The 25,250-nt window shown below is 32.1% G+C and overlaps 3 protein-coding genes across 3 annotated transcripts; 2 read left to right on the forward strand and 1 right to left on the reverse strand.

Annotated features, from left to right (window-relative positions):
* The first annotated feature begins 11,999 nt into the window (after positions 1-11,999).
* LOC145628476 (hexokinase-3-like) lies at positions 12,000-16,953 on the forward strand. The gene is made up of 9 exons (XM_081680774.1): positions 12,000-12,631; positions 14,008-14,158; positions 14,248-14,433; positions 14,744-14,818; positions 15,123-15,278; positions 15,370-15,468; positions 15,581-15,708; positions 16,089-16,170; positions 16,269-16,953. Exons 1-9 carry the CDS (start codon positions 12,360-12,362, stop codon positions 16,647-16,649), a joined length of 1,530 nt encoding a protein of 509 aa, XP_081536900.1. The 5' UTR covers positions 12,000-12,359; the 3' UTR covers positions 16,650-16,953.
* A 1,490-nt stretch (positions 16,954-18,443) lies between these two features.
* On the forward strand, positions 18,444-20,195 carry LOC145626286 (ubiquitin-conjugating enzyme E2 20-like). Its single transcript, XM_081678715.1, has 6 exons — positions 18,444-18,699; positions 19,085-19,112; positions 19,211-19,438; positions 19,537-19,600; positions 19,699-19,758; positions 19,951-20,195. The coding sequence occupies exons 1-6, from the start codon at positions 18,581-18,583 to the stop codon at positions 19,995-19,997; spliced, it is 546 nt and encodes a 181-aa protein (XP_081534841.1). The 5' UTR covers positions 18,444-18,580; the 3' UTR covers positions 19,998-20,195.
* A 740-nt stretch (positions 20,196-20,935) lies between these two features.
* LOC145628477 (uncharacterized) lies at positions 20,936-24,918 on the reverse strand. The gene is made up of 7 exons (XM_081680775.1): positions 24,771-24,918; positions 24,490-24,609; positions 22,443-22,886; positions 22,171-22,310; positions 21,951-22,071; positions 21,442-21,582; positions 20,936-21,303 (listed from the first exon to the last, which is right to left on the reverse strand). Exons 1-7 carry the CDS (start codon positions 24,846-24,848, stop codon positions 21,229-21,231), a joined length of 1,119 nt encoding a protein of 372 aa, XP_081536901.1. The 5' UTR covers positions 24,849-24,918; the 3' UTR covers positions 20,936-21,228.
* Between the last annotated feature and the right edge of the window lie 332 nt (positions 24,919-25,250).

Raw genomic sequence — 25,250 nt, forward strand, 5'->3', positions numbered from 1 at the left:
AGAGGATCGGATCACTTAACTTCAATTGTACTTTGTAGATTTGTTATCAAACTTTGTGTGTGTGTGTGTGTTTTTTTTTTAAATAGCCATATCCCATATGCATATAATGTCAATCAATGAAAATGTTCTACATTTTGCATGTGACAAATTTTGTTCATAAAACATGTGAAGATAAATTAAAGAAACAAACACTACTAAAATAAAATTTGTGAAGGGAAGGTAAATTGAAGAAACATTATGCATGCATTCATAATGAAATTAAAACAACATTAGTTATATATGAGCATAATGGTGGTCTTCATGATCTGAATTATTATAGTGTCAAGCTGGTTTAACATGTCAACAATGTCATATCATGTCGATCCGACTATGCATATTCGATCAGAATTTATTTAAACATAAAATTTTAGGGTAATTATATATGTTGCTTCTAAAAATAAACGAAGGAATGAACTTGACCATGACAAATCGACTCGAAGAATGAGGTTAGTTGTATGTCTCCATGCACAGTCAAGCTATTGTATGTAAAAGACCTCTTAGCTTGCATAACTCAATTCAATGTTAGAAGATGGAGATCAATAATATAGCCATATAATTAAATACGACGACTCAAAATTGGTAATATGTGTGCGTTGCGTGGGTCCAAAAATGATAGAGTACGTACCAATAAAAAGTAGGTGGCTCCATCTCCAAGTGAAACCCTAATAAATTAAATAAATCAAAACGTTGCTCAGTACATGAATATATGATGCATGTTGCGACAAGTTGTAGGTACTTTCACTGTTAAATATGAATGGCATTCCATTCAAGATTACTTATGTTAATATTTAATGATGTCAACTTGTATGTTATGTGCCTCAATAACAAGTAAAATACCAATTTATCGTTTTACCTAATTGTTTAATTCCTTTTACAACTATTTTTGGGGTGCATGCACATAATATAATCTTCTTAATTAATACATCTTTTGTATAATATATCAATTCAATTTCACATCGGTCCATATATAAGATGTGTATAATGGAACAATTTACTGTAAGAATCTATAGTTAATGTTTTTTCACTTAAATATTCCTAAAAATGAGTTTTAACTATCAATTTAATTAATCTTTTGACTGAATTGATCTTTTAACGATTCTAAAGTGTCAAAAATTTTACGAACGAGCTGAGCGAAGGCAGCACAATAGATGGCTAGTATGTGATGATAAATAATGTTCAACCTACATACACCAAAAAATAATGTACAAGTATAATTTTGAAAAGGTATTTAGGGCGGTCTTCTAATCAACCTACCAAAGCAACCGACCAACCAAAAGTGTCTAAAAAATTTCCATAATAATTAGATTTGGCATGGTCTAGTCTCTATTTCAAAGATGTTAATGTCCCCCATTCTCCTCAATATCCAGTTGTTTCCATCACTTTCTAGTGATCTTTTTTACCCTTTTTTTTTCTGTTAGGAAATTAAAAGTAACAATAAAGACCCAATTAAAATTCACAATAAATAAATGTCGGTTTTGTTCGATTGTTAGATCAATTATTATAAATATTAAATTATGATCAACTTGCTTAGCATTATTAGTTTCGAAACAATAATATGGTTTCTAATTTTCTTAATATTACTGTATCCTGATATAAGTTAACATTATTAATAAATTTAAATTTTGGAAATATACTTTAAGAAATTAAAACTCAAAAAAATTAATATTTCGTAGTACATATTAACCTTAATTTAATTTTTATACACTCACATGTATCCACTGGAAAATTCGATCAAGTAAAGATAAAACCATGTAAATTGTGCAAAAGTTAACATATAAATAAAATTATACATAATATTATGAAGGGAGTATAATTTTGTAGTCTAGTAAAAAAAAAAAAAAAAAAAAAAAAAAAAAAAAAAAAAAAAAAAAAGAAGATCAATAGAGGTATTTGTAATTTAACCACAAATGGTTGTCAATGTATCTAGCATTGTTGTACAATAAGGTAGTATGGAGTACATGTAAGTGTGTGATTATACTAATAAAACCCTAAGTCAGCTTATTGTAGTAAAACCGAGTTAACTAATTGAAATTCAAATGACTAAATATCATGAGAATTTGATCAAATAAAAGGCAAAATTGGATACGTCTAAGGAATAAATAACTATTATGAGTACCTTTTTGTCAAAAAAAAAAAAAAAAAAAAAAAAAAAAAAAAAAAAACTATTACGAATACCTCATTCTATTAAACGCTTTTGTCATTCACTAATTGCATGAATCATATAAACCCTAATGCAATATTTAGCCATAAATACATCCAATTTCTTAGACCATTGAAAATTATTTACAGTAAAAAAAAAAAAAAAAAAAAAAAAAAAGACAATCTTTAGTTTAAAAAATATACATTGAGAAATCTAATAACATAAAAATTCACATCGATTTGTTCAATTAGTAGATCAATTATGTATTTATGTGTTATTAATTTTTTAAAAAATAAAATAAAAATAGAAACATGAATTTTATGAAAGTGACTTGTACTGTGGGGAGAAAATTAAAAGCTGTGGTTCTCTTTCTTTGACTATAACCCAATGTAAAGGCTGTTACAGCGCACCTCACTGCTTGTACAAGCTACCAAAAAACGGCAACATCCATCTTTTCACCTTACCTTCATAAATTTAATTTACTTTCTACGTATTTCATTCAAGTGTAGTAAATTTAGTGTGAGATTTAGTGACAATCTTTCAGAATATGGGATATTGAGGTAACCTTTAACTGAGAAATTTGCTCATTTGTTTTCATATATTGACTAATTCTAGACAAAAGAAATTAATATAAGTTTAAATCTAATAAGTTTTGCTACATAAATTATATTTTTTGACACATGCATTCATATAATAATATGTTTTGTATGTATAAGATAGTCACTAGTGTAATGTTTTCTTACTTTATAATACAGAGTAATATAAGTTCAGACAAAATAAATTAAATCGTTCAACCAAATAAAACCTTAGCTATTAAAATGATGAGTTGATGACTACTTATAATTTTAAGCTAGTGCCAAGATGGCAAGAGTACCCGAAAGCTTTAAATAAAGTATAATAAATTAGTAATCGGATTTATCTAACGTCTTGACATACAGTTAACACATAAACATAATTATAGTCAATAACTTAAAATTTAATTTGATTTGAGTACGATCAATCGTCTGATATAACAATAACAATTGAATTAATCAAACCAGCTAATATACAACCACCATGTTATTAAATTGATTAGCAAGCTAAGACCAATTATCACAATAATATATACGAGTATATAATCAAAAGGCTATAATATGCTATGATTGCACCCCAAAAACAAAGAGTACTTATTAAACGAACGTTGGAAATTTTGAATTGACTTCAACTACTCATTGAACTTTTAATCACTAATTAAAACTAGGGAAATTTGAATTTTAGTACCTCGAATATGGGGGTAATTGAATTTTAGTACCCATCTAAAATTTTATTTTAAATTAGTACCTCCAAAATGACAAAACTATAGGTTTCAGTACCTCCGTCTAGTTCCGTTAAGTTTTCCGTTAGTGGGGCCCATTATCTAATTATTTAATAATTTAATTTATTAAAAAAAAAAAAAACATTTTATAAAACAAAAAACTTTAAAAAATAAAAACAGCCACTGACACCAGCGCCGGCTTCCGGCTGTTGGTGGCCGAATTCCCCTGGCACCGGCGTCGGCCACCCCTTCCCTTTCCCTCCCTGTTTTCCCCTTCCCTGGAGCAAAGCCCAGCCACAGCAGCTGCCGCCGCGGCCAGGCAGGAAGCCCAGGGGTGCCATAAACTCACCACCCACGAACACCCGAAACCAGAAACCCACCACACCCCACCACCCACGAACCCCCGAAACCCACAACCCCACCACCGACGAACCCAGAAACCCACCACCCCACAACCGACGAACCCAGAAACCCCTAAAACCCACCACCGCACAACCGACGAACCCAGAAACCCCTAAAACCCACAACCGACGAACCCTAAAACCCCAAATTCGAAACCCACCTTATCTGAAATCCACCACATCGCCGCGGCCAGGAACGAGGAAGGGGAAGGGAAAAACGGGGAGGGAAAGGGAAAGGGAGGGGGTGGGGTGCCGCGGCCAGGAACGAGAAAGGGAGGGAAGATGGTGGTGGTTGCGCTAGGGTTTCGGGGAAGGGGTGGCCAGCGCCGGTGTGGCTGATTTTTTTTTTTAATTATTTTTTTTTAATAAATTAAATTATTAAATAATTAGATAAAGGGCCCCACTAACGGAAAACTTAACGGAACTAGACGGAGGTACTGAAACCTATAGTTTTGTCATTTTGGAGGTACTAATTTAAAATAAAATTTTAGATGGGTACTAAAATTCAATTACCCCCATATTCGAGGTACTAAAATTCAAATTTTCCTTAAAACTAAAATGAATTTAACTCTAAATTGATCAACAACTAAAACGTACTTTACATGCTAAAAAGTCTAAATGAGAGGTTTGATTTAAAACGCTATTTAGAAATCACTCAATTTAGTTACGCACTACGTGTACTTTGCGCATGTCATGCAAATTAACTGTCATCGTCACCCTTTAGTTAAATGGAGAGAGAAAATATTATAAAGAAATACGTAATAATACAATAAAGTTGACAAGGTGAATAGTCAACTTGTAATTTAAAGGCATTATTACCAAATTTAATGGAGATTCTTTTTAGCTTACTTTCTATCCTATCATTTTCCTTAATTTTCATGCTTTTGACAAGTCAAAATATTTTAATATTATATGGCTAAGAATTTAAGATAAAGTTTTATATTTTCAATAATCAATATCAATTAAATAAATTTAGCTAGTTAAAAGTTTCACAGAAGTCAAAACCATATTACTCCATTATTTATGACTCACTTCATCTGTTTTTATATACTCACTATACTTGAATTTGCAAATAAATTTAGTACTACGTAGAAGATTAGTACAATACTCCGTAATAATAACTAATTTAAATATATACTTGTAAATAAATAACTTCGTAATACTATGTTATACGGAGTAGTTCATCCCTTGCCCTTCCGATGCCTTATTTTTTGGCTCTCCAAACACCATCATAAATAATAAATATCAAAGAAGTAATGAATAAAAAAAAATACAAGTAGTTGATAGATCCAGAACTCGATCTAATGCATATACAAATCAATTATATATATTATGCAACTTCAATTTTCTCTTTTCATTAGGATAGAAAAGAGAAATTTGTTAATTGTGTTTGTAGTTAGTCTAAACACAAACATAAGAGCCGCATTGTCGTATTGCTGTCCCTTGGGCCATTGAAAAGTTCCAAGAGGCACAACATCATTTCACTATTACTCCTTTAATCCTTTACTACTAATGCTATTACATAAGATCAAGAAGGTTTAATTTGGATTTTTGTCCTAAATTCTTTTCTTTTAAAATCATTCCTATATAATATCTCTATAATACATCAAAAAGGTTTTGTTAAAACCCTATCTTTAATTTCGATCAATTTAAAAATATTCATGTTGAACATTCACTTAATCACTAACATATGAAAAATTATCATTTTATAAGGTATAGAAGTTATTTTAAATATGATCGCTAAATTTTAGTATGTATATTCCATATATAAAATATCCTTTTGACTTGAAATTGAATAAAACTCGTTTATTTTTTATTTGTTCGTAGTTATAGTGTCGCTTTTGTTTCTCCCCTTTTGGTTCCCCACCACTGAGAAAACGATAGGACAAGGGACATGAACTTTGATGGGACAATTACATGGTATGTCCCTCTCCTTCTCATATGAATTCCAAAAGGTCAATTAAATTTTCGTACTACAATAATATATGACCATTTTTATTTGATTGACCATGTAATGAAAAACAAAGTTCAATGCTTCAATTTGACGTATTACGGAGTAATATTCAAGAATGATTTTATTACATGCTTCAATTCTAGCTCTGTTTTTTTTTTTTTTGACATGTACATTTCGTACATGATCAGTACATGCACCTAACCTAAGTATGGTGAATGCCTTGAATGGTTTCTCAATTTTTTTTTGGCAGGCTAGTATAAATGTGAATTCATGGAGTCTAGTTGAAGATTTGATTATTATACGAGGGCAATCAATGAGCTAGGCGTCTGTTGATCAAATTTACTAAACAATATATGTAGTACTTCATACCGTATATTTTGAGCTATACTGTTTTTTTAATAAATAATTTATAAGTTTAGAAATGACATGAATTTTCTATTTCCTTTTTATCATGCTTTTTAAATTAAATTTGGAGTCAAAGTCTAACAATAAATGTTTTTTTCATTTAATTACTTTTATTTTCTAATTCCATCATTATAAAACCAATTATTTCAATTACTTTACAGTTTTATGATTTTGATTACTATTTCAACATCAATTTAATTACAATTGCTGCGCAGTGATGAGTATATGTACATCATATTGTTTGGACTTTAAGCAGGCCATATTGTATATATGAACGATATCCTTAAGTACATGGATGAAGGCGCGATATATAAAAATGTACTTATATATAAGTATTTATTTCTACTAGTAATAATTTGGCATGGTGAAATGAGGACAAAAAATTACCCTACACATAATATGTATGATGTATAAGAAACAAATTAAGTCTTATAGTTATAATTTTCAATCCAATTTAGCAGACATCTTCAAACGAAAGGTTCATCATATGATTATGTGTGTTTTGCTGTGGTGTACAAATATTACTTTGCATAGTAATCATATATGGTAGGCGCTCCAATTCTCCATAATGAGGATAATTTGAATTAACGGCGCTCTCTCATTGCATGCTTCTATACACATTATTTTGCATGTATGTTGCATATATGAATTGAAACATATAGCACGTCTGTGTTAGTTAAAAGTTGTTATCATATATCAGATTATCAGCTAATAGTAAATCACCGTCATTTTAAATCTGTAAATCAGAATCCTACGACTATCCTTCCTAATCTAATATTTTCACGACTCCAATAACCACTAGTATATCCTTTCTTAATACAGACTATTCATTTGTTATACGGGAGTACCATAAAAAGTAACATGAGAAAAGTCAAATAAAAGTTTAACTTACCAAATTTAAAAAGTACTCGTATTATTTACGATCCAACATAAAGTTAATTAGAAATAATCAAAATCGTTGGTTTGGAACTGGTAGAGGTAGTTTAGAAAAAAAAAAAAAAAAAAGTTAGTTTCACTTAGTCATAGCATGAGGGGAGACCAGAGTAATAACTTCAATAAGAATGGTCGTCGGTGCATTGACAAATTGACATAGTCGTCCATATTCACATAATCACATTTTCTGCCTCTTTGTCCCTTTTCTTTCACCAACAGAGTAATAAATAAATAATCACCTATATTTTTCTAATTTACGTAATTTAATAAATATATAAAACCTATGAGTCTAAGACTATGCTCAATTTTATTTTATTTTATTTTTTTCCTTTTTTGTTACAAGTATAAAGTATTTTTAAAATTGTGTAACTTCATTCCTGGTGTCCAAAATTCAGAAGCTTCCTTAATTATAGAATTGATCAGTCAACGAAGCAGCAAGTACATGCAAACATGTTTTCAAAAAAAAAAAAAAAGTACATGCAAACATGAAACATGCACAAGTGCACAACCGCACAGGTTTACACACATATATACTATGTGTGTTGTTTCATGCTTTGCACGTATAGTGTAATTCCTTTGCCGTCTCGATCTTCTACTTATTACGGAGTACTATGTATTATTCTATACTCTCTACGTTTGAAATTAATTATAGTAGTATAAAGTATGTAACATTTTGCATTATACTATGACACTGTTTGGTAATTAGTTTTAAATTGGTTGGTTTAACTGGTTTTATTGATTGCTGGTTTGACTATATAATCGCACAAGATGTTTTGAAATCGTTAATTTTACCAAACATTGAATTTCTAACTTATTGTAAGAATGGCTCGGATAACTCTTATAAAAAGGTAGGTTAAACTATTTTTTCCTTATGGAAAAATTGTAAATAACATATAAAAATGTAGATAAGATTTGATATAACACCAGGTAAACTAACTGATATTCATGCTCCGTGATTAAAACTTTTAATTAAGGATTATCAAAGTTAAATACGAGTATATGTATTAGTAAGGCAAGACTATACAAATATACAATTGCACAAGCTAAGTGATGAGGTGTGATGTATTGTTATGTGAGTCATAATGTGACCTTGTGAGGCCTTATGGTTTGGTCAATTCAAGTCAAACAAAGATTGGTAGTTGCATTATAATTTTATTTTTTTTTTGACACAATCATTATAAATTAATTATTCCGTTACAGTCCATGTATAACATACTTATAGTAATATAACATTAATACGAGTAATTAATTAATAAATAAATTAATAATTGATAAGTACGTGATTATGGGCGGTTAATAGGGTATTTAAGCAGAATATTCCTGATGTTCAACTGCTATAAGATGATTAAAAAAGTAGTCAAAAGCTACATTAACTGTATATATAGTGTATACATCATATCGTTATTAGCTCTCAATTAATTAATACTTGGTACGCGAATACATAATTAACAAGTAGAGGGTACAACAGAAATTGCCAGCTTGTTAATCATAGGAACCACATTAATATATTATAAAGTTGTATACTAGTACAGTAGTACTCGTATTAAGAGTATTATTTTATTTTTTTTACTTGATAAAAAGGTATTATTATTAATTAAGTACTTTTGTGGTCGATTGCATGCTAGACGTGGTCCTAATATTAACTAAAATATATGTAATGTAACATCATGCATCTTCTAGAGAATCTAGACATTAAGAATCATTCATGTCATCACCAAATAAAATTTTTGAATTGCAAGTCATGTTCATTAAAAAATAAATTTAAGTAAAAATAAATTTAATTTAGTAAAAATAAGTTCAATTCAGTAAAATTTAGTAACTTTTAATGAAGAATTATTAGCAAAAATAATTTAAATTCACTAAAAATAAATTCAGCAAAAAAAGGTAAAGTGAACGGGAGCCAATACGTAGTAATAAAAGAGAAAAAAGTTGATAATACTATATTAGTTAACTCAAAGCAGCCACTAAAATTAAAAAGTTAAACATACTTAAATATTATACCGATTAAAGTGTGTCGAGTAAATGAAAATAAAGAGTAAGTGAAAATAAAGAGATTTATAGTCAATACGAGTACAACAACTAGTATGATTGTATATATATACACGATACACTAATATAGTAGTTTAAATCCTTAGTATTTTATATATTTCTATGATTAGAACGTATGATGGAGAATCGAACTCGAAGAGGGATCAATTTTATTTTTTGGTAGGGGTGCTTTATGCTTTTTTTCCCCAAAAAAAATTTAAATAAATAAATTTTAATGGTGGGGCTGAGCTGGAAATAGCGGGAGACAGCTGGCGGTAGTACGGCAGCTGAAGTCCAATACGCTACTAAACGTCGCCGTTCCAACTGTCTAAAACTGTAGGCTGGCCTTTGTCTCACTCTCTTTTTTTCCCTTTACATTTACCCAAACCAAACATGGTCTTAATATTTCTTCTCTCTCTTTTTTTTTTTTATATATATTTATTTTTACAGAAATATATAAATAAATAAATAGAAATACCTGGTTTGTCCTTGTAAATTGGGCCAATGCCAGTTGGATCCTCTCAACAAATTCTGGAAAAAAGAAGAAATAGTACATTGGAAGAATAATATTTATGCTTAATTATTTGAAATCAGTGCCTTTCTTTGGTCAAGCCAGGTGCTTATTTGGTTTTTCATGCCTTGGACAATAATGCCCTTTCCTTCCCTTTTTTATTTTTTTTCCTTCCTATACTTTCCTTAAAATATCACATTGAGTGATTAAAATTATTTTAGGCTGTATCAATATTTTTGTTTCTCTCAAAAAAAAAAAAAGTGTTTGTCTAGTTTGAAATACTCTATTTAAAGATGAAGCTAATTGACCATGATTATTTGCATTAGGAATACCCTCGTGAGGAGGGGTTCCTAATGTTTTTCTTTTTTCTTACCCTTTAAAATAAAAAAAATTGACCATGATTATTAACCAAAATTTAACGAAATCATACACTCATGTACACTCTTGCTGAATTTGTTTTGATGTAATCCGTATAGTTTCAAAATATGAAGTATGTGCATTTTAAATATTAAAGACATTCACCTGATTTTTTGCACATCTAAACTTATTATCAACTCTTAATATAACTTATCTAAACTTATTTCTCCTGAATTAGTGAATAGCACAAGCTCGTATTGCACGTCATTAATCTATATGTGTCAAGAATAAACTCTTTGAAAAGCATCAATGTCCTTTTAAAGAAACTGATTTATTAATGATCAATGAAAGTGACAACCCAAATTTAAAACCGTGGAAATTCTTAACGAATAAAGATACATGATAGTAGTTAAATGTGCACACCAGTTTATTAATAAGTATCTAAGACATATATTCTAAAAAGTGGTACTCATAGAATCTAATTATCAACATAGAATCAAATGCCACACCATATTCCAATTGGAGAATGTAACCATCTTTATTTTGAACATTCTAACATGTTTACAAGACTTATAATTGCTAATTATTTCAAAGTGCATCAACATAATCCCCCCTTTTTCCTACAAATTAGCATCTTTAAACGTTTGACTAATTCATAGTTTCATACCCAAGTTCTCCCTATTTAAACAACTCCAACAAAGAATAAGCAATTAAGCTAAGTATGACACATAATAGGGTCATTTTTGACATTTTAAATAGAATAAAATAGGACCATTAGTCCACAAATAGTAGCAACGAATCCATTAAAAAAGCACGTTTAAGTTTGTAATTTTGCTCATATGAGAAAAAGTCTACATCATTGAGTCAAAATGAATGAAGTCCCCAAATAATTCGTTCAACAGCCAAAACCCACCAACTTCTCCAATGGCCAAGGGCAAAATCTGTAAAAACACACTTCTCTCTTTTTAGGTCCTTATTAAAGCACATAGCTAATTAGAGTTTGAATGGAAAAACACTAGAAAAAAGGTAAGTCAAATCGACTTATAATAATGTTATGCACCAAATTATACATCACAATATCCCCCACCAGATTTATTTTACAAGAATTTGAAAGAATATATCTTAGCTTTCCATTTTATTTTAGATTTGAAATACATTTAAATCATACATAAATATTATACTACGCACTGGTGTACACTTGTACGAGTACGTGAAACTTGAGTTTAAGATTCAGTTGATTGTATCTTATTACTCCTATACTGTAAAAGTATTACTTCATACATTGGAGCATTGGACTGATTGGAGTGTTTACTACGGATCGGAGTAGTAAATCGAAAAGGAAAAATATAATATGTAATTCAATTAAAGATATTAAGAAAAATAGACGCCGTTATACTACATATATAGTACGTATTAATTCATGTTAACAAATTAATTATTTAACAAAAATAAGTCATTTAAAATATCAATAAACTATGTACCAAAAAAAAGTACTCCGTATCAATAAACTATTGTGAATATTCCATTTATTTTTAATTTAAAATTTGAAATACATATTAATAAACTACTCCTACAAAGTATGCTATTTGAAACCTATTCTATTTGAGTTTACATGAATTTCTATTATATAGTCTTATTTATTTACATGAAATTAGTTAATACAAAGTATAAGTTGAATGGTCAATAACCCTTATAACTTTATAAGAATGCCCGAACCAAATGCCCCCCTAATTATTAACTACTTTGTACAACGTACAGTACTAATTTAAATAAAAGTAAACGAGGACTACTAGTACTATACGTAGTACAATTATACATTCTTCAATCACACGTAGATTTGACCCCCGCCAAAAAATAAAAAATAAAAAAAAACCAAATAAAAATAATTTTGGAAAATTAAAAAAGGGCAAAATCGTCATTTCACAACGAGTATAAGTAACTATCGGTTCGCTTTCCAACACTACTTAGCGCAACCCCAGTCCCCCCTTCGCTCTCCTTTTTTCCCCTTCTCTTTCTCTCTCTAATTTTATTTTCATTTTCTCTCTCTTGAACATTTCGTCGAGCAGGTGGTGTACATCGCCGGAAAACCGCCTTTTAACGGCAAAACCAGACCAAAATAACTCACACCCACTTCAAAACGGCGAGTTTCAGATCGACCCACTTCAAGAACGACGTCGTTTGTGCCTTCTGGGAGGTGGCAAAATGCGGAAGAAGGGGTTGTTCTTGTTATCGGGGTTTAAGTAAATAAAAAAAGGAAAATACAAGTATATAAATAAAGAGGAGAGAGAAGGAGAGGGATGGGAAAAGTGGGGTTTAGTATAGCGGTGGGAATAGCGGTGGTGACGTGTGCGGTGGCGGCGGCGGTGGTCGGAAAAAGGGTTAGAAGTCGGAGAAAATGGAAGAGAGTTGTTGGTGCTTTGAAAGAATTAGAAGAAGCTTGTGGGACCCCTGTTAGTAGATTGAAGCAAGTTGTTGATGCTATGGCTGTTGAGATGCATGCTGGTTTAGCCTCTGAAGGTGGCTCTAAGCTCAAAATGTTGCTCACTTTTGTTGATAAACTTCCCATTGGGTATCAATCATACATTTTTGATTTCAATCTTTGTTTTTTTGTTTGATAAAATGTGTTGTTAATTTTATCTATTTTAAAGGGGTTGGTCGATTAATTTGATTGTTTGTTTGGATTCTTGATTGGGAATGTGGGAAAAAGATTGAATTTTGTTGGGGGTTATAAAAGTTTTTTTTCAAGGTAATTTGATGATTAATTGGGTTGGTTGATGGCATTATGAATTTTTGGATGTTTATGCTTTAATTTGTTGTTCACATTGCCAAACTTTTTCATATTTTTTTTAGGTAATAAGTTTTGACTTGTTATGAACATTGAATATTGGTAATGTGGGTGTTTGATCTAAATTAGTTAGATTTTAGCACCTGGGAAATGTAGTTGCTTTATGATGTATATGGGGTTGGTGAAGTCCAACTATAATTGTTATAAAAATGGGTAAAAGAAATTTCCAAAATGTGATGTATTCTGTTTGTTCTCTGAGTTATAATGTACTACCTGTGGCCCTTTTTACTATTCGTTTTTCCTCATGTTTGATACTATTGGGATGATACTTTGGCAGATTTCTAGCTAATGTTGATTGTTACAATGTGTGAACATGTAATGTGGCAATGTGTCATTATATTTTCCAAAACCCGATTTTAAAGCCGCATTTGTAGTTGGATTTATCAAACCAAATGCTTTTGTTGAACCATTGAAGTAAAGTTTCATATTTTAATTGCCGCTTGCTCTGAGCTGGCGGCATAGGCTATGGCCAAGTTTGTTCATAAGCGTGCTTGACGAGTATTTTTAAATAATTATATCGTTTGGTTCTTTGTGGAATGAGCTATGCAAATAGCAATGTGTTGGCCGTTGTGTTTAGAGCATTGAATCATCATCATATGTTTAGACTTTAGAGCATTGTTAATGAGCTTGATAGCCTTTTTTTATTGGTATACTTTTTGGTTTTTAGTTTCAGTGCGCAGTTGTGTAATTTTTTTTATCGATTGTGGGGGACGGTAGCAGTCATATTTCTGTTGAATGTGTGGGTTTTTATCTATGCAGCTGGCACAGTTGACAGCCTGTTGCCATTGAATGTGGACCTCACCATTGTAAAAGGGCAATATTGGCATTCTTGGAGTCATATTGTCCTGAATACAGTGAATAGTTGTCCTGTTTTTCACACCCAAGTTTTTTCTTACTGTAATGTTTTGTTAATTAGATATTTAGATGTGATACCTTCATGAAGGTAATTGGTTGTGGACCTTGTAGATTTTTATTTTGTTTACAATGCCCGATTACTGGCTGAGTGGCTGCATACTACTTGGACAAAAAGTGTATACCTGTAGTTGTCTTTTTGTTTCTGTCTTATACACTCAATTGATTACTAGCAATTTTTTCCTTAGGAGTGAGAAGGGAATATATTATGCACTAGATCTTGGAGGTACTAATTTTAGGGTCTTGCGGGTTCAGCTAGGAGGACGAAGATCCGGTATCGTTAGACAAGATGTTGAAAGGAAGCCAATCCCTGAGCATTTAATGACTAGCTCCAGTGAGGTTGCTCACTTTCTTTCTTTGTATTGTCTTATGTGATTTGTTTTTTAATGTTCAGCCGTATTTAGAATATTGGATTGTTTTCATTGCAGGACCTGTTTGATTTCATAGCGACATCTCTAAAGGAATTTTTTGATCAAGAGAATGACAAGGATTCAGACATTTCTCCAGCCCCAAAAAGGGAACTTGGTTTTACATTTTCTTTTCCTGTGAAGCAAACATCAGTCTCCTCTGGAATTTTGATGAAATGGACGAAAGGATTTTCCATTCAAGACATGGTCAGTGCTCAGTTTGTGATCGCTCATTGTTTGATTTTGTTACAGCCAGATTTTTTTTATAGATGGATTGATAGATGCTTTACTTACTGAATCATGGAGTCTATTCACCCCCCCCCCCCCCCCCCCCCGGGTTTTTATGTATCAAATCTTACCATATTTTGCCACCTTGGTAACTATAATATGAATGTAAAAGGTTAAAGTTTGGTCGTCAAAAATGGTTATCTTTCCGTTTTTGTACTTTTTTTTTTTATGGTTAATGAAGATTTTCTCTGATTTTTCTTACTGTTTGTAATTGTTTGTTTCATCTCAGGTTGGGAATGATGTATGTGAATTCTTGCATCAAGCAATGTCTAGAAAAGGCTTAGATATGCATATTGCAGCCTTGGTAAGCTTATCTTTTTTGGCTAATGTATTTGTCTATGGTGTTGGAGTTCTTTGTGGCCAGTCTTTAATTATCAAAGCTACTTATCGTTTAGAATATAGGTCTTCAACTTTCACACCATATGCTTCAGTGATGATGTTTCAAATTTACAATCCAAAAGTAAACAATTACATGCTTGATATAAAATAGGAGGTAGTTGTAGTTCTTCTTTCCTTGCCTGTGCAGTCTGTTAAGTGTTGATGGACATAGACTGCCATGCATTGTAGTCTCTGATTGAAGAGTATACTTTTAATTTGTTGTTAAGCAGGTAAATGATACTGTGGGAACTTTGGCACTTGGACATTATAATGATGAGGACACTGTTGCTGCAGTGATCATTGGGACTGGAACAAATGCCTGTTATTTTGAGCGGGCAGATGCTATCATAAAGTCTCAAGGTTTTCCAACATCTTCAGGAGGCATGGTATCTTTCTTCAACCATATTTGGTTAGCACCTATTCTGATAAACGTTGTAAATTGTTATGTACTTATGGTATATGTCTTGTATTGATCAGGTTGTTAATATGGAGTGGGGTAACTTTTGGTCGTCCCATTTACCAAGAACTTCTTACGACATCGAGTTAGATGCAGAGAGCCCTAATCCCAATGATCAGGTTGGCTTGATCACCATCATGAAATTGACTCTCGAGGAGTTTCTTACACTCTCTTCCAAGATAAGAATAGATCATGAAGGAATAATTGAATAAAAGTGTTTTCTTGCTGCAGGGTTTTGAGAAAATGATATCTGGAATGTATCTGGGTGAGATTGTGAGAAGAGTTATATTGAGGATGTCAAAGGAGTCTGATGTATTTGGACCTATTTCTTCAAACTTATGCAAAGCTTTCATCTTGAGGTATTACCCTACTGGTGACTTTTGAATGGCTTTTATGCTGCCTTTTGTTATACCCCCTCCCTGCCCTTCTCTTATTGGCGTTATATTGGTTTCAACTTTGACTTTGTGTTAAAGAAGTGCCAAAAAATATTTACGGCATCTGCTTACTGGCAAGTGCCAAGATCCAGATTTCATAAATCCGCTTGGATTTTCGCTCTCTAAATTTGGCTAGCTTCCTTGATCACAATATCGGAAACAATTTTTTAAGGCAAAATAGCCCCTACAAAACAATGATGTCAATTTTATATTTGATTTAAACCACTCGGTAAGCTGCTGCATTGATGCATATTTGTCCATGTATTAGTACTTGTAACATTATCTCACAAAGAAAATCATCTCAGGACGCCTTTGATGTCGACAATGCATGAAGATGAGTCTCCTGACCTGGAAGAAGTAGCAAGAATTTTGGATGAGGTTCTTGGGGTATGTCCTTCTGACTGTATACTACAGCTAATTTCCCAACTGAATTTTGTAAATTTAATTCTTACATCACTTGTCTATCTAATTTTTCCTCTCCTTAGATTCGAGATGTGCCTTCAAAAGTCCGGAAACTCGTTGTGAACATATGTGATGTGGTAACCCGTCGGGCAGCCCGCCTTGCAGCTGCTGGTATTGTCGGGATACTAAAGAAAATTGGTCGAGATGGGAGTGGTGGGGTTGCTAGCAGCAGAGCCAAAGGTCCAAGCAGCAGCAATAGATTAAGGAGAACAGTGGTTGCAGTTGAAGGCGGCCTATATTCAAATTACAGAATGTTCAGAGAGTACTTGAATGATGCCGTGGCCGAGATTTTGGGGGAGGAACTCGCCCCTTACGTAGTTCTGAAGGTAACTGAAGATGGGTCAGGCATCGGAGCTGCTCTTCTTGCTGCCACATACTCGTCACCTGAGACTGTTGATACGTAAAAAATAAAAAAATAAAAAAAAAAGGTTGCTTTGCCTTATACATATAATGTGTGCATATTATATATATTTACATAATATAAGTATAGGCCTTTTGTACAAAGATGTAGAATTCATTGGGTTCGGTCCATATGTATTCAGTATATATATGGTAGTATAAGGGCGGCTTTCGGGGTCTTGTGCAGCAGTTGATAGGGTGTTCTTTCCATCCAATTCTTATTAGTATAGCACAAGTGTAATATTTTGGTAAGAATAGTGAATTTGTTCTGGGTTTGTATTGTGTAAATATAGGACAGGTTATCAATCTCATGGCCTCTCTTTCTCAAGCTCAATATTCTATCATCAACCTTTTCAATTCAATTAATAACTTTTGACCACTTTATTCAATAGTATCATCTTTTGGTAAACTCGTAATTTTTCTTGCTTAAACGCATATTAAACCGAGTTTAAGGGAGGTGTTACTAACTTATATGTTTGTCCATTTTGAAAAGGCTGATTTGAAGGAATTGACTACGGAGTTTTGACTTTTAACAACAAAAAATGCGAATTTTAACAACAAAAAATTGCAAAATTTTCAAAATTGAATTATGTTTCTCACTAGCAACACATAAGTCAAACCCCTTCTTCGTATGAGGGTGATGGGGGCATTTTGATGGGCTTGGGCTGTTAGAAATTTTAGTATTAGTTGGACTGCATCACTACATGTATACATACCTCGTTTCAATTTTCTAACAACTTTTGACTACAATTTTTTTTCATCTTAGTAGTAAAAATTAAAAAGCATTTTAGTTTTTGAAAGAAAGTATCATAATTTTATTAATGGAGATTAATAAACATATTGATGATTAAGATTGTATAATTGACAACGTGCAACTCTAAGGGCCTGTTCACATTTATTGAACATAGACTGATTGAAGCTGAACTGAACTGAACTGAACTGAATAGAGTTGAAATGAATATTTTATGAGAGAAGAAAATTGGGAGCTGAATTGAACCGAACTGAACTGAACTAAAATTAAGCTGAAGTGAACATACCCTAATTGTTGTCATTATTAAAGAATTCTTTTTTTTTTTTTTTGACGAGATTATTAAAGAATTATTAATCCCTAAGACAAGTATAACAATTGAAAGTTCCTTCCCCCCACCCCCAAAAAAAGTAAAGCAATTGACAATTGTTATAATAGTTGATTTGTAAGATCTAATCCTTAATCAATTTATTAGGCACAAAGATTTACGTACATGCCATATAATTGTACATGAAAAGTATTTAATAATACTTACAATCATACAAAATGTATCCGTTTATTTAGGTGTAACAAATGAGAGCTATAAGACAAAATATTTTAATATGAACATGTTTTTTGGAAACAACAACATTCAAACCTTATTTATTGAACTTATGGAATATAATGACAACTTTGCATCAAACTTTCTACGTAGTATTTTTATTTCAGATTAAAGACATATGTATTAAACCTTACGTATATGGTAAAGAGTTTTCCGACTTCCCATTGACACCTTGATAATTTTTATTTTCCATCAACTGTTGTGATTTGTAAATAAAGGGGTTGGTTTCCAAAAAAAAAAAAAAAAATTAAAGAAAACAACAAAACAACAACTCTTTCACTAACTAAAAACTAGCCGTTGGAAAAGGACGCGTATAATCACGCCGCTCAACTCTAACGTTCCAAAAACATCAATATAATTAAAAAAAAAGTTTATTTCTTTCTCAAACTTTTTCTTCATATTTTAATTTCAACATCACAGTGTTTATAACCCCAAATCAATCAATCTCTTCTTCTCAAACTCATCACTTTTCTTTTTCTCTCTATTTTCTCTCTCCTCCTTTCTCTCTCTACGAAGGAAGAAGAAAGGAATTTCAAATTTCGATTTACTCAAGTTTCTTTCTCTTTCTTCTTTCTTTATCTCTTTAAATGGCGGCGATGAACGGCGGTTACTCCGACAATACTCCGGCGGCAACTCCGGCGGGTCTTCCGGCGAAGCAGAACGTTGCTCCTGCTAAGACTGTTGATACTCAATCCGTTCTAAAAAGGTCAATTGATTAACTCTTGTGTCAATATAATAAATTAATTATTTCTGGGTTCTTGGAATTTGTAGTTTCAATTACTTGGTTTGTATGAAGAATTTCAATGATTCTTAGTACCCACTACTTGAAATTAGTTTATTCATCCGGGTTTTGATTGAATTTGATTAATTTTATCGATTTAGAAAAATGATAATTAGGGTTTCGATTTAGAGTTTTTAATCGAATAAGCTCCATCTTGTTGATCTAGAACATAAAAATTAGGGTTTTAAAAATCATATAAAATTGGGGGTTTTAATTTTATTATGACTGATTTTCTGACGATTTCTTTCCTTGTTTTTTTTTTTTTTTTTTTTTTTTTTTTTTTTTTTTTTTCCTTGCGATTTTTGAACAGGTTGCAGTCTGAATTAATGTCTCTTATGGTAAGTAAATCATAATATTACAAAAATACATTTTGTTAATTAGTTTTAATCAACTAAAACATAATTCTAAAAATCTTTATTTTGTTTATTTGAATTAGATGAGTGGTGATCCTGGGATCTCAGCGTTTCCTGAAGAAGACAACATATTCAACTGGAAAGGAACAATTCATGGAAGCAAAGAAACAGTATTTGAAGGCACTGAATATAAACTTTCCCTAAGTTTTCCTGCTGATTACCCATTTAAACCTCCTAAAGTCAAGTTTGAGACTGGTTGTTTCCACCCAAATGTCGATGTTTTTGGTAACATTTGCTTGGATATTCTTCAGGTACATTCTGATTGTTAATTGTGCTTGATTATTGTTTTGATTTCGAGTCCTCGGTTTCCCGAACCGCCACACTAACTGTAAATTTATGAAATGTTTAGGATAAATGGTCATCTGCTTATGATGTGAGAACTATATTGCTTTCTATCCAAAGTTTGCTTGGAGGTAATTGAATTAAATGCACTTAATTTGGGAAGTTTATTTTGTTTTTCTAATTGTAGTAGTGATTAATAAATTTCTGATTTTTGGGGTTGTAATTTCAGAGCCTAATACTAGCTCACCATTAAACACACAAGCAGCAGCTCTTTGGAGCAATCAAGAAGGTTGGTGGTGATTTTGGGTTGTTGATTATTTTAATACAAATTAATACTATTAATAGTTGTCGTAATAATATTAGTATTCCCTCCGTCTCTAAAGGGCTTTGCGGAACTACTTTTAAAGACGGAGAGAGTATAATATATCATAATTAAAATAGTGGAGATTTTGACTGAATTTATGTTGTTGGTATGATGCAGAGTATAGAAAAATGGTGGAAAAGCTTTACAACAAGCCAGCAGCATAGAGAGTGTGGGGTGTTAGATGATGAAAAGGTTGGGTGGTTTGGGAGCATAGTTTATGATGATTTGTTAGGTTGAAAAGACAAAATTCTTTGTGTTTCAATCATTTGTGCCAATCATTTGTTGTTACACAGAACCTTTTTATTTTAATGGAATTTTTACATTTTTTTTTACCTAATAAATAATTAATGTGTGTTTATCTCCTTTTGGTCTATAAAACAAGACACAAGTCTTGTACAATTCTGTATTGAAGGATTAACATTGTGAATCATATTGTCAACAATCGTAATATGTTAGAAAAATGTTACGCCCTCACCATTGTGAACTCGTCTGTAACAAGGGTGAGTTTTATTTGGCTTAGAAGAACAAAGTTTTTGACAAATTCCGAGTAAAGTGTAGAAAGATTAATGTTACAAACAAGTCACAAGTCTTAAACAATTCTGTACCATTGTAACATATCATCAACAATCATAAATATGGTCGAAAAAACGCAAGTGCAAGTGTAATAAGATTAAAATAATGTATGAAGCTATAATAACTTCAATGTTAGGGGAGGAATTTATAAACTCCCTACTTCCCTAGTGACAATGTACTATTTGCTTCTGCTTCCCAAAGCTTGTAAATTCAGATTTTGACGAAAATATTCAAACTTATGAGAAGAAAAATATAGTTAAAAGGGTAAATACTATAGATCTCAAAACAATCTCCTGAATATTTTGCTTATTCTCTAAAATAAGCGGTATTATGATAATAAATAAAATAAATTAAAGGAATATGGAGTTGATTTATTAATTCATATTTTCAAGTTGAATAATTAAGGCTTTCAGAGAAAGTGAATGTGTAAGTGCACATATGACATAATTCTAAGTTCTTTTAGTATAAATCCAACTTCAACAAAGACTTATGTAACAATCACTAAAGTTCAACAGACTAGAGTTAAAAATTTAAGCTGAAACAGATTTGTTTATTTAGTTGAAGACTTGAATTCACTAGCTCAACAAACACACAATATGAGGCAAATAGGGGGTTTAGAGAAAAAGAATGAGCCACTAGTATACAACATTATGAGTGTGTAACTGTGTACTATCATCAAGATGCCCAAAAAGAGTGTCTTGATCTGAGGCCATATTCTTGTTGTGTGTCTTGATCTGGGGCCATATTCTTGTTGTCACTATTGACGTTCTTGTTCTTATTGTCCAAGTTGAATCTCGAGCAAGCCTTACTTAAACCTGGCTATCATGATGTGAGCTGCCTCAAATTAAACTTCGCCAACTCTTTGTACTTCTCCACAACACCAATCAAGCACACAGTCTAGAAAAACAAGGTCGAATATAAGATTCACATGGATTTAGTCTTAACAAACAAAAATCTAGAGACGACTATGGAGAAAACTAAAGCAAATTATGTATGCCAGCCAGTCAAGAACTCAAGACAACACACTTTCAGTACCTTAACAATTTGGACAATAATAGTCTTCTGTGGATTTTTGAGATCTACTTTATGTGGTTCAGGAACAGCTTTGGCAACCGCATCTATTATCTTCATCCTCTCGATGCCAGAATTGGCACGGGCATCATATTGAACAGCAAACTGAGGGAGTACATCCAAAACAAATCAATTATCAGATCCACAAGAACACTGCCATAAAGTTGAAGGAATCTAAGCACCACCAGCTTCCAACTTTCTATGTCGAACAGATATGCAGGATTTTTCTTCCCATGTCATAGTTCGTTTTGTACATTAAATGTCAATCACTCCATAGTAAAAATACCACAATTAATCTTCATAGAATTCACCAGAATATTGATTGTATGAATAATTAAAACCCAAGTAACACTATCTTCAAGCAAAAAAAAAAAGCACTGTTAATGAAAATTCAACATGCATAATTATGGCGAAATAATAACTTAGATCTGCCGGTACCATAGAGTGTTTGTCAAGCATGTATGGGCAAGTACCTTAATCGGTGCTTCAGCGGTGACAGGGAAGTATTGTTCAATAACTGGCTTAATAGCTTTTGATATTTCCTCTTCAGATGCATAACATGAAAGCTCTACGGGTAGCACTCTCAGAAGAAACCTACAGAAATGAAACATCTCAGTGAAGTCCACAACAAAGGTAGTACTCTTTTGTGAAGCTGTCAAATAAAGAAGCTAAATAAAGAAAGGCAGCTTGAACCTTGACATATGCTTTTTTGTAGCTGAAGCAGATTCCATCATATGCTGTACAAGTTCTCCAGGGCTAGGGTCTCCATCCCTTCTCCGCATAAGTACAAAGACAACACCATTACAGCCGGTATCAATCTTTGAGAAACGCCGCTGGTTCAACAAAACAATTTTACTTCAAATACTAGTATAACAGAAACACTCATTATGATGTATAATGTACCTTAAACATGTTAGACTTGGAGGGTGGGGGGCAGTGTTTTACGGATTGTCATATTAACTCACCTTGCTCTTATCTCCTAATTCCTTAAGTTCAGCTTCTATCAACTTATCAACAGATAGCTCTGCGGTATGATTTATGCTTTCTAACTTTTTGGTATCACTGCACTGTTTCTTTTCGATTGGTTCCTCATTCTCCTTGCTTTTGTCATCAGCTTGTTTATCAACTTCCTCACAACCATCAGCAACTTGTCCTGATCCAACCTCAGGCAACTTATCATCCTTCTTAGCAGGATCAGTATTTTCTTCCAGGGTACTTCCATTGTTAGCAACCTCTTCTGCAACTTTTTCAGACTGGTTCTCGGCTCCATTCTCGTCAACATTGTCATCATCTTCTTCATTATCAGAAGAGTCAGAGTATGAAAACTTTATTTTTTTGTTTGCAGGTTTCTCTGGTATCACTGTTATATTAGCCCTTGAATCCTTACCATCGATCAGCTCTTCTAAAATCTAAAAAAAATAAAAATTGATACTTTATAGGATTATCACACAGACAAACAGGAGGAAATAAACCAGAACAACAGGTCCAATTTCATGACAACATAAGGGCCTTCACAGCCAAATCATATAACATTTAAGACTTGAGTGTATAAGACACTCCATATACTTTGTTATGTGAAATTTTATGCAAAAGTTCAAGCACAGAGAACAACAAGTAAGACTTGATAATGCTCAAGTATTGTACAGTATATGGGTGTTTATGTATGTGCCAATTAGGTCTGTATGAAACAGCTGCTTTGCAAGGATACTACAGTAATATTGATCCGGCACAATTCATGAGCTGTCGTCTGTTTAATAGTAAGACCATAACACTTTTGGCAAATGACAAGCTCTTTTTAATTGTTTTCCTCTTCTCATCATCCACCTTGTGAAAAAAAAAAAATCTGGACCATTTGTGCAGCACAAGAAACAATGGTTTTTGGAAGCTGTACTACTAGGACAAACTCACGCTGGAAAATTCTAGTACTAGAAAATAACTGAGTTCGGACCATTCAAAGTTCAAGTCTTGACCAATAATAAAGATAAAAGAAAAGGTACACTATAATCTCTTGAAGCAATGATACAACTTCAAGCCAATATCCATGCCTAATTGCCTTGGCAAGTAGGCAGTAGGTAGCACAGCTATGAAGTCCATGTTATGAAAGATGATACCTACTAAATATCACTTGAATTACTTTGTTCATGGATATTCAACTAATGATCTATTTGTCAGTAGTTTACAATCTTTCTTCCACGTTTTTCCTCTTGATCATTTGTGCAACCTAAGAAACACTACTAGGAACAGGAAGCTGTATTATCAAGGAAAATGCGTGCCGAAACTTTTTTATATAACAGAATGTAAATACCTTAGTTGGAACCCTTCAAAGAGTTCAAACCAATGCTAATGATAAGGGAAAAGGTCCACTTTAATCTCTTGTTGTAATCATACAACTTCAAACCAATACCCATGCTTAAGTAGCATAGTCTACATTAAGCATGTTCAGAGCCCATATTCAACTCAATATCTGTAGAACCACTTGGTTAACGAATATTCATCACTTTCCTTCTATGTCTTTACTTATTTCATCACTTTCCTTTCCTCCAAAGTTCTTATAAATTTGAAATTCCAAAACATAATTTCTTCTCATCTTTCCTTAAGCCTAAAATAACTATTAGCTCTTGGACACTTCTCATATATTCTAGCTTAAATACTTGAAGTTCAAACCAACAACAAATATCAGCGAAAAAAAGCCCAACTTTTGACAATTACAAGGTCCACCTTAAACAATTAAGCAAGGCTCAATCTTCATAAACCAATTAAACTATAAATTTAACCACAAATCACATTTCACTTCAAATCAACCACCCCACCAAGATTATCAAACCCCATCAATTAATCACATGAATTAAGCCTAACAAATTAATAGTTGAGTTAATTAACAAAATGAACATAAAAATTTAAACTTGAATAATTAGGGTGCTAAAGATTACTTTTTTTATCAATCAAATAACATTTTTTGAATCTATTAACATAAATAAATAATAAAAGACGAATAAAAAATAAAAATCATACAGTATCAATGACATTGATAGCTTCATGAGAAGCTTGGTGTTCCCTTCCACCATCACAGGTTATGAAGAAGCCTTGAATTCCTGGTCTTAAAGGGCTTGGCCCCTTCTTCTTCACTGCTTTCTGGTAAACAAATTAAATTATAAAAAAAAAAAAAAAAAAAAAAAAAAAAAAAAAAAAAAAAAACACACACACAGAAATCAAAGAACAAGTTTATTAAATTAATCATATAATCAATAGTATATAAAAACTGAAGAAATGAAAATGGGAAAAGGAGGATTTACGTTGTGAGGTAAGTAACAACGTTTGCGTTTTTTGGGGTCATTGGTGTTTGCGGTTTTTGGTTGGTTTTCAGAAGCCATTGAAAGAGAGAAAGCGGTTAGTGAAGCACTGAAGCCGAACAACTGAAAGAGGGTTTTGTTTGAGAGAATTTACTTCAATTGGTTTTTACAACCTAAACGCATCGGTTTGTTGAGATGCTCGAACAAAACTCATCGTTTTGATATGTTTTTAATTTTATATCTTGTTTGAATTTACCTAAAATATGGAGTAAGAAGAAATAAAGTACTCGTACAAGGACAAGTTAACTTTTCTTTTGGGTATCATAGTATCAGTGACAACCTTAATCTATTCTTGGAATCAATAAATTCGAATTTTGGAGCACTATAGCCAACGCTATTGCATCTCGTTTTTTATGGGGCAAGCTGCAAGCAACTCTTATTGATATTGACTAGCTTCTTTGTTCGCATTAAGTGGATTCTAAG

The sequence above is a fragment of the Chenopodium album genome, chromosome 4 (genome assembly GCF_948465745.1).
Source record: "Chenopodium album chromosome 4, dcCheAlbu1.1, whole genome shotgun sequence".
Classification (NCBI taxonomy): Eukaryota; Viridiplantae; Streptophyta; class Magnoliopsida; order Caryophyllales; family Amaranthaceae; genus Chenopodium; species Chenopodium album.